General features: G+C 44.5%; 1 protein-coding gene across 1 annotated transcript in view; it reads right to left on the bottom strand.

The window, feature by feature from the left end:
• Window positions 1–250: 250 nt before the first annotated feature.
• LRRC52 (leucine rich repeat containing 52) overlaps window positions 251–10,480 on the bottom strand; it is a 76,281-nt gene continuing 66,051 nt past the window's right edge. The window contains exon 2 of the mRNA XM_063427521.1: window positions 251–1,183. Coding sequence (XP_063283591.1) covers window positions 888–1,183 — 296 coding nt within the window. The 3' untranslated portion in view covers window positions 251–887. The remainder of the gene's footprint in view (window positions 1,184–10,480) is intronic.

Here is a 10,480-nt window from a genome sequence, read left to right as displayed (position 1 = left end):
GTTTATTCAAATATTGTACAAACTCAGCCCTTTTTTATGTTAAATTGGCTATATCTGATAGTCCTGTTAATGTGTTCACTCTTCTTTGTAAGAATTATTATGATCTAATCTTGCCTGTTTAACAGATCTAAGGCCAGTTATTACCAAACTGATAATGGTAAAAGTATTTTAACCCCTTAAGGACCAAACTTCTGGAATAAAAGGGAATCATGACATGTCACACATGTCATGTGTCCTTAAGGGGTTAAAAGGTATCTGAACAATGCCATTGTGATCTCTTTAACATTAACTGCTCATCATCAGCTGTTATTATGTAGATAAATATCAAATGAAAGATTGTAATGTACCCCTAAGTGAGTTATGGAAGTGCAACTGACAGTGTTATTCACAAAACAGTGACATTTTGTAATTCACCAATGAATTGCAAATTTAAGGCCAATGTAGTTGTGACAGAAACAAAGCTGACTTGATATATCTTTTCAATTGATCTGTTTTGGTCTACAGTTTGACATTTTCTGGTGCATTCTAGAATGTTCAACAGTTTAGTGAATAACCCTGCTGGTATTGCTTTAATTTTAGGTGATAATTTGTACATGTTCTACTTTAGTTTTATAAAACCATGGTGAGTGCATAACTTGGAAATGGCCAACAAGTGATGGAATATTAAGACTGTCACTAGGGTAATGTTAAGACTTTGAACTCAACCAATACATATATATATTGCAAGTCTTAAATTAAGAAGTTCTGCTAACACTGGAAGAAGAGGACATTATAATCTTCATTACCCAGATTTCTAGATCACAGTATTCCATTCTTTAATGCTGTCCCATTTCGGAAGTAAAAGTTATTAATAGGAGACTGTTGGCATCTACTCATGTGTATCTGCTTCAGACTTGTGCCTCCTCTTTTTTCTTGGGCCTTGGTGGAGGAGGAGGTTCGTCATCTTCTTCATCTTCATCTTCCTCGGTGGTGCCACACAAGCGATCATAAATGACGATACATACTCCAGTTAGCCATGCCACTACTGTGCCGGAGCCAAAGATGACAAATCCGACCAGCATCAGGAAGATATAGTCCCGTTCGTAGAGATTGGTAAAGCACATTAGATTGATGTGGTGTTCTGTGTTCTTCAGAAGCTCTCCATGGATGTGAAGAGGAGTGCTACATGTCATATTTTCCTCATCTGTAAAGTACAAGTAGCAAATAACAGTTTTAAACAGTGTTAAACCTTTGCACAGTAAACAGTTAATCATGCCTCCTTTTCTGACTCAAGGTATATGGCTAAAGGGCTAGGTCTCATACTAAAGATGGTGAGTAATGGGTTTTTAGATTTAAAAAATAGTTTGAGGTGAGCGCTGTACTTTAACCTTCCTTGAGATATTGGGAGTGTTGAGTTTGGAAAAGTGGAGCAAAGATCCAATGTTAGATTAATTATCGTGGAAACCTGAAGACTCCACAGGCACATTCCCCTATCATCGGCACCCCTTCGATTTGTGTAGTAAGGATTTTAGAAATCTACTCTTTCTTTCTGTCCAAATGTAACTTTGCACCACTATTCAGATCACAACACTCTCATAAATCTCCCTCGGTGTCCTGCGCTCACTCCCATCACTGGGCGGCAGCAATGACTACAGTACTCTTGTTTTTCCTTTGGTTTTTACTGTATATTGGGGCTGATGTGTACTGTAGTCATTGCTGCCGCCCAGTGATGGGAGTGAGCGCAGGACTTATCTTTCTGCATTTGTATAAATGTTTTGTATCACTCAGCCTTGTTACAATGCAGCCGCCCATCCCATGTGATCCCTATTAAGGGTTAATAATATATAGGGGTGCATATAAAAAATACCCCTTTCTGTCTCAGTAGAGATTTGTGGCAGAGGCTCAAGGAAGCAAGGTGAATGGTTAGAGTTAGGACCCACCTAGGGGGGGGTCTGCCTTGACATTAGCAGGTGGGCTTATCCTCTCATGGCCATTGGAGGTAACTAAAAAAACTCAATTTGTTTAAAAATACATAGGGATTAAGGAGAGCACGCAGGTAGCTTGTTTTTCTTTGGTTTTTACTATATATTGGGGCTGATGTGCAGGGCCGGTGCTTGGATTTTTAGGTACATAGGCGAAGATGCATTTTACCGCCCCCCTTCCCCCCCCCCAAAAAAAACATATTCACCTATGTGCCTCTTAACCAGCCCCTCTCCCCTCCCCGACCATTAGTGGTCCCTTCCCTGTCCCTTAGTATTCTTCTCCCCTCCCCCCTCTTTTCCCTGTCTCTTGGTGTTTCTCTCCCATTCCCTCCCTGTCCCTTGGTGCACCCCACACCCCTTTAGTGGTCACACTCCTCTTCCTGGTGTGCCTCCTACCTCCTACCTATTGTTGCATTGCCTAGCGGAGCAAATCCCCTAAAGGAGCTTCAGTTTTCTGTACCCGGCCGAACTGACAGGGAGTGCTCTCTCTGTGAGCACCTCCTGTCAGTCTGGCCAGGTACAGGAAACAGAAGCTCCTGTACCGCGCTCCGCTCCACTCTGTATTATTATTATTATTATTATTATTATTGCCATTTATATAGCGCAAACAGATTCTGTAGCGCTTTACAATATTTTGAGAGGGGGGGGATGTAACAATAAATAGGACAATTGCAAGAAAACTTACAGGAACAGTAGGTTGAAGAGGACCCTGCTCAAACGAGCTTACAGACTATAGGAGGTGGGGTATTAGAAACATTAGGACAGGAAATATCAAGTAGGAGTGAAGCAGAGCTGGAGGAGAGAGCAAAGCACTGTCCCATAGGAGAGAGCAAGAGACAGTTATGTAAGGTAGAGATTACTCTGGGAGGCCATACGCTTTCCTGAAGAGATGGGTTTTACGGGAGTTGGCCGTACGGGTGCGAGCAGTGGTCAGGAGGTGGTCACGGGCAGAGCGGAGGGTACGAGGAGGGGCATACCTATGGATCAGTGAAGAGATATAAGAGGGGCTGGAATTGTTCAGTGCTTTAAATGTATGGGTTAGCACTTTGAATTGACTCCTATAGGAGGGTACCAGAAGGATTTACAGGGCCCAGAAGGATTTACAGGGAGCCAATGTAAGGACTGGCAGAGGGGCGAGGTGTGAGAGGAACGACTAGAGAGGAAAATCAGTCTAGCTGCAGCATTCATTACAGACTGTAGCGGGGCAATACGGCTTTTGGGGAGACCAATCAGGAGAGGGTTACAGTAATCCATGCGGGAAATTAATAGAGCATGGACAAGCTCCTTGGTAGCATCTTGCGTAAGAAAGGGGCGGATGTGAGCTATGTTTTTCAGTTGGAACCTACAGGACTTGGCAACAAACTGGATGTGAGACTCAAAGGTGAGATCAGAGTCAAGTATGACGCCAAGACAGCGCGCTTGCAGGGATGGACTTATGTGGATATCACTGACTTGAAGGGAGAGCGAGAGAGGAGAATCAGTATTAGGAGGAGGAAAGACAAGGAGTTCAGTTTTAGAGAGGTTAAGTTTGAGAAAGCGTGACGACATCCAGTCAGAGATGGAAGAAAGGCAAGCAGTGACACGTTGCAGGACGGCAGGGGAGAGGTCCGGTGAGGAGAGGTATATCTGAGTGTCATCAGTGTATAGGTGGTAGTGGAATCCAAAAGAGGCATACGTTTTCCAAGAGAGGCAGTATAAAGAGAAAATAGAAGGGGACCAAGGACAGAGCCTTGGGGAACTCCAACCGAGACAGGACGAGGGGAGGAGGTATCCTTGGAAAAGGAGACACTGAATGAGCGTTGGGAGAGATAGGAGGAAAACCAAGAGAGGACAGAGACCGAGCGATTGAAGAGTTTGAAGGAGGAGAGCATGATCAACGGTGTCAAAGGCAGCAGAGAGGTCAAGGAGAATTAATATGGAGTAGTGACCTTTGGATTTAGCGGAGATTAGGTCATTAGTCACTTTGATAAGAGCAGTCTCAGTAGAGTGGAGAGGGCGGAAGCCAGATTGAAGAGGGTCAAGGATAGAGTTGGAATTAAGGAAGCGAGACACACGGGTAAAGACAAGTCTTTCCAAAAGCTTTGATGAGAAAGGGAGCAGGGATATGGGACGATAGTTAGAGGGGGAGGACGGGTCAAGAGATGTTTTTTTCAGGATAGGTATTACAGTGGCATGTTTAAGGTCAGCAGGAACAGTGCCAGAAGAGAGAGAGCAGTTAAAGATGTGTGTTAGGGTAGGCACAAGAGAAGGGGAGAGAGATCTGATGAGGTGAGATGGGACAGGATCGAGCGGGCAAGTGGTGGGGCGAGAAGAATGGAGAAGCGCAGCCACCTCTTGTTCAGTAGCCGGGGAGAAAGTCTGAAGGGTAGGGAAAGCATGATTTACGTGTGGTTGAGAAAGAGAACGGCAAGGAGGGGAGAATTGTTTCCTTCGCTGTTCAATCTTGTCAGTGAAGTAACATGCAAAGCTATCAGCTGTAATGTTAGTTTGGGGGGTGACCACAGCAGGGCGGAGAAGGGAATTAAAGGTGTCAAAGAGACGTCTGGGATTGCGGGAGCATGAACTAATGAGAGAGGAAAAGTAGGACTGTTTGGCAAGGTCAAGGGCTGCGCTGTATGAAAGCAACATGAATCTATAATGGAGAAAGTCTGCCTGGGTGCGGGACCAGTTCAGTGTTCAGCACAACGGGAGCAACTCTGCAGATAGCGTGTTGATTTATTATGCCAAGGTTGGGGTCGTGTCCTCCTCGAGGTGCATGTTTGGAGTGGGGCTGCAGCGTTCAAGGCAGATGTGAGGGTACTGTTATATGTGGAGATGGCCAGTGAGGGACAGGAGAGGGAAGGGATGGATAGCAGTACACACTCATTGACAGACACACTGATAGTCACACACAGACTCAATGACAAACATACTCTCACTGATTTGACAGACACACACTCATACACTGACAAACACACTCATCATACACTGACAGACACACTCATACACTCACATGCACACACACAGATGCTCGTGTGTCTCTCTGGTTACCGCATATTTGGCTTGTTATTCCGATTCTCCTGCTTTCTCCATTCCTTTGACCTCAGCTTGTTTCTCGTTCTCCTGTTTTCTGGCTCCCTTTACTTGGCTTGTCTCCTGACTATTCTTAGTGTGCTTAACCCAGCCATTCTAAGGACCGTACTGCACTCTTTACTATCTGTGACCTGTTAGCGTGTTAGGTTCCCGAATCGTGACACTGGGCAGTAGAAGGCTCTCTGATAGTCCACCACATAATACTCACCTTGTCCACCTCCGGGGATACAGGGATGTACTTACAGAGACTTGGGTTGCCAGCCGTGCCGTCAGCAGAGGCTGTGGCCCAGAAGGATTTACCACTCGAGAAACGATGTGCTGGCAAGTCAAATTAGCAGGTTTCAGTCACTTCACTCCAGAGCACAGACTATCCACCATAAACACCTGTTATAGTCAGAATATAGGGCACTGCCATGTCCTCTGTCGCTTACCTACTATGATGCCTGCTCCAGTTATATATATGCCACTTATTCCTACTTGTAGTCAGAGCTTTGCCCATAGTAATGCTGCAGATTGACATTGTACAGTTCTATTTGTTCCCTACCTTTATTGTTCACATTACTCTCATACAATGAAAATTCTGTATACTTTGTGTACAAATTCCAATAAAATATAAATTGGGGGGGGGGGGGGGAGATGGCCTATAAAGAGATCAGAAAACTTGACATTGAAAAGATGTCCACTTCCCATCCTTTGACACCTTAAACAATTAAAGCGGCCTTGATCATATCATCAAAAATCTGTTTGTTCAAAGAGTCCACCATCTCATTTAAAATAGTAGATACAGTACATTGATTAAAGTATGTCTTAGTCTTCAGAGGAAAGGGGTGTATCTTGTTTTTAAATTAATCTTTCAGCAATAATTTTAAACGTATCATCTATTTAATACACTAAAAGTTGCCTATAACGACCCTTTGAGAATTTCTCACATATCAAGCCGGCAAGTTCATATCTCACTTTAATGTAATTGTAGCAGGATTGGGTGTATATTGAATGTATATAGAGCCATGAAGCATTTATGGCTTAGCACCATTTGATATGCAATGTGGTTCTTTGTAGTTGTGTAATGTAATATATTTTGGCAGCTCTTGTTACCGGATGCTATGCGTCAGACTGTGCTATATATAATACAGTTATGTTTATAATTCTGCTATGTTTTGAATGCCTGTGCTAAGCAGTGAGAAATAAAAGAGGGAGCTTTTCCACAGTAAATTCAGATGCCGAAAGAGTCTTCCAGTGTCAGATGAAACCTGATGGCTTTCTATGGAGTTAAAGATACACTGCAGGCACCCAATGATCCCTTACTTTTAATCTCCTCTCTATGCTTTCATAATAATTCATAATAAATCAGCAGACTTTGACAGCAAATATGAAGTGATCGATCCATTTCAATGCTCTCCCACAGAAACATGAGAGTGTCACTGAGCAGGAGATGGATGGCAGCTTTTTGAATAAGGGTCAGGACCATAAGTCGGTTAATACCCATGTCTGATCTAACCCTGTAGCCACTTGAACATCATACATAGGTACCATAGTCTGATGACTTTTCATCCCTAGATACTGCAGTCTACTGGAAACTATACCAGTGGGCCAGTCGAGGCTAAGAAAGTATTGAGCTTGAAGGCCAGCAGCCCATTCACAATTCCTGCCTAACTCCAGAAGTCCTATGCCAATAGACATCACAACACACTTCCAATTGCTTTAAAAGGAACACTATAATCATCCAGACCACTTCACCTCGATGAAGTGGTCCGAGTGTAGGGTCATTTTAACCTTGCATTGTAAAAGGTTGTAGTTTTATTACAATTCTTCCGGACAGCCACTAGAGGCTCTTTCTTCTCCAGAGCGAATAAAACTCAAGTTTAGGAATCACATTTTGCCAAACAGTAACTGTTTGTATGAGAGAGACTGTCTGTGTGAGTGTGAGAGAGACTGTCTGTAACTCTGTGTGTGTGGGGGAAACTGTCTGTAACTGTGTGTGAGAGAGAGAGAGAGACTAACTGTGTGAGTCGAGAGACTGTCTGTAACTCTGTGTGTGTGTGTGTGTGTGTGTTTGTGTGTGTGTGTGTGTGTGTGTGAGTCGAGAGACTGTCTGTGTGTGTGAGACTGTAACTGTGTTGGTGTGTGTAACTGTCTGCAAATGTGTGTATGTGACTGTCTGTCAGGATCGGGACAGGGATCCAACACGCAGAGTACAGACAGTAGAAAGGTACGTATACCGGACCTTAGAATGGCCGGACTAACGTACGGAGATAGAGAGAATGGTCAAAGACAAGCCGAGGTCGAGGGAACGAGAAGACAGGTAAGCGAGGAACAAGCCGAGTCAAAGGGTAACAGAGATAAGCAGAGTAATACAAACAAGCCGGGTCGGAACCAAAAGGATAACTGGAATACAAGAGCGCTGAGTGACTAGACAGGCTAGAACCACGACAGGGCAATGAGCAAATGGAAGAAGCACTGTTAAATACCCTGGCTCAGAAGAGTAGACACGCCTCCGACGAGTCCTGATTAGTTTCCAGACAATTGAGTGACAGGTCGGTCCGGGTTGGCATCATGACGTCGACTGCTGGGCGTCGTGTTACAAAAGGAAGTGGATCCCTCGCGGCCGGTGTGTAAATGACCGGAAGGGCCGCGAGGGACGGAGGAAACAGCCCTTCTGGACGGATAAACTTCTAAGTCTCTACCTCTCTCAGAGGTAGAGACTTCAGGTACCCTGACAGTACCCCCCCTCTCAGATACGCCCACCGGGCGGAAGGAACCGGGACGAGATGGGAAGCGGGAGTGAAACGCCCTGCGGAGGCGAGGAGCATGAACATCCTCTTGAGGTACCCAACTCCTCTCCTCAGGACCATATCCTTTCCAGTCGACCAGATATTGTACTCTCCCCCGGGAGATTCGAGAATCGATGATAGAGTTGACCTCATACTCCTCCTGACCCTCCACCTGAACAGAGCGAGGAGAGGATACCGTGGAGGAAAATCTGTTGCAGACTAGCGGTTTCAGCAATGAAACATGAAAGGAGTTAGGGATGCGTAAGGCAGATGGGAGAGCTAGACGATACGCAACTGGGTTAATTCGAGTCAGAACCCTGTAAGGTCCAATATAACGAGGAGCGAACTTCATGGAAGGCACTTTTAAACGAATGTTTCTAGTACTCAACCATACTCTATCGCCTGGAACAAAAACCGGAGCCGACCTTCTACGTTTATCAGCGTGTTTCTTAACCAGCATAGAATTGTGCAGAAGAATTTGTCGAGTCTGATCCCACAACTTCCTCAAATTGGCAACATGAACATCAACCGACGGTACCCCTTGGGAAGGAGAAACCGAGGGAAGAATGGATGGATGAAAGCCATAATTCATGAAGAAGGGGCTTGAATGAGTAGAATCACAAACGAGATTGTTGTGCGCGAACTCCGCCCAAGGAATCAAACCGACCCAATCGTCCTGGTGTTCGGAAACAAAACAACATAAATATTGTTCAATCTTTTGGTTGGTGCGTTCAGCAGCTCCGTTAGACTGAGGATGATAGGCGGAAGAGAAATTCAATTTGATACCCAGTTGAGAGCAGAAGGATCTCCAAAAACGAGAAACAAATTGGGAACCTCTGTCAGATACAATTTGGGAGGGTATCCCATGTAAACGAAAAATCTCCCTTGCGAATATCTCTGCCAACTCGGGAGAAGACGGAAGTTTAGGCAGAGGAACGAAGTGAGCCATCTTGGTGAATCTGTCAACCACGGTGAGGATAACAGTCTGTTTTTTAGATATAGGTAAATCGACAATAAAGTCCATAGCCAAACAGGACCACGGCTTTTCTGGAACCTCTAAGGGATGCAGAAATCCACATGGAAGCATATGAGGTTGCTTGGTCTTAGTACAAACCTCACACGCACCGATGAAATCTTTGATATCCCTACGTAAAGCAGGCCACCAGAAGTCTTTAGAGATCAAAGCGCATGTCTTGCGAATGCCAGGATGTCCAGCCACCTTGCTGTTGTGGAAACATTGTAACAGTTCCAGTTGAAGAGCAGGAGGAACGAAATGTCGACCCCTGGGAGTCTGTTTAGGGGCTAGATGTTGCAGCTTTAAGATCTCGGCAAGTAACGGAGAGTGAATCCTGAGATTCGTGTTAGCGATAATATTGCATTTCGGAACTATAGAGGAAAGAACAGGTTCAGATATAGTAGAAGGTTCATATTGGCGAGACAAAGCATCGGCTTTAGAGTTCTTAGAACCAGGTCTATAAGTAAGCACATAATTGAAGTGGGTCAGGAATAAGGACCAACGAGCTTGTCTGGCGGACAGTCGCTTAGCCTCCCCAATATAGGACAAGTTCTTGTGATCCGTTAAAATGGTAACAGGATGTAAGGTCCCCTCCAATAAATGTCTCCACTCCTTTAAAGCCATAATGACCGCTAATAATTCCCTGTCACCGATGTCATATCTGCTCTCAGGACCAGACAGTTTCTTGGAAAAAAAACCACAAGGGTGTAGTGGTTTGTCCACCCCTAACCTTTGTGACAGAATAGCGCCTACGCCTGTCTCAGAGGCATCGACCTCGAGTAGGAACGGCAGAGTCGTATCAGGATGGACTAAAATTGGAGCAGAAGCAAAAAGTTCCTTGAGAGTCTTGAAAGCAACGAGAGCTTCAGTAGACCAAGTCTTAGTGTCAGCCCCCTGTCTGGTCATATTGGTAATAGGCGCAATAATAGAAGAGTATCCCTTAATGAAGCGCCTATAATAATTGGAGAAACCAATAAACCTCTGAATAGCCTTGAGTCCCTTAGGCAATGGCCAATCTAAAATAGACTGGAGTTTGTCGGGATCCATCTTAAAGCCTTCCCCAGAAATCACGTAACCAAGAAAGTCTATCTGAGACTGGTCAAAACTACATTTCTCCAATTTGCAGTATAACCCATGTTGAAGAAGTTTGTGTAATACCTTTCTGACTTGTCTGTGGTGGGTCTCAATCTCTCTAGAGTGTATAAGTATGTCGTCCAGGTACACAATAACACAATCATGTTGAAATTCCCTAAGAACTTCATTAATCAAATCCTGAAATACTGCCGGTGCGTTACAAAGACCAAAAGGCATGACCGTGTATTCATAATGCCCATAACGGGTATTGAACGCTGTCATCCACTCGTGTCCTTGCTGGATTCTCACCAAGTTATATGCCCCTCTGAGATCCAACTTGGTGAAAATTTTAGAGCCCTTTAGGCGATCAAACAGCTCGGTAATCAAAGGGATCGGATAGGCATTTCTGATGGTTATTTTATTCAAACCTCGGTAATCAATGCAAGGTCTTAGGGAACCATCCTTCTTTTTAACAAAAAAAAAACCAGCCCCGGCAGGAGAAGAAGATCTCCTAATGAATCCTTTGTCTAGATTCTCCCGAATATATTCCTCTAGAACTGAATTCTCTTTGGTGGATAGAGGATATA

The sequence above is a fragment of the Pelobates fuscus genome, chromosome 7 (genome assembly GCF_036172605.1).
Source record: "Pelobates fuscus isolate aPelFus1 chromosome 7, aPelFus1.pri, whole genome shotgun sequence".
Taxonomy (NCBI): domain Eukaryota; kingdom Metazoa; phylum Chordata; class Amphibia; order Anura; family Pelobatidae; genus Pelobates; species Pelobates fuscus.
The sequence above is the reverse complement of the archived record's forward strand: the minus strand, read 5'-3'. Positions and strand labels throughout refer to the sequence as shown.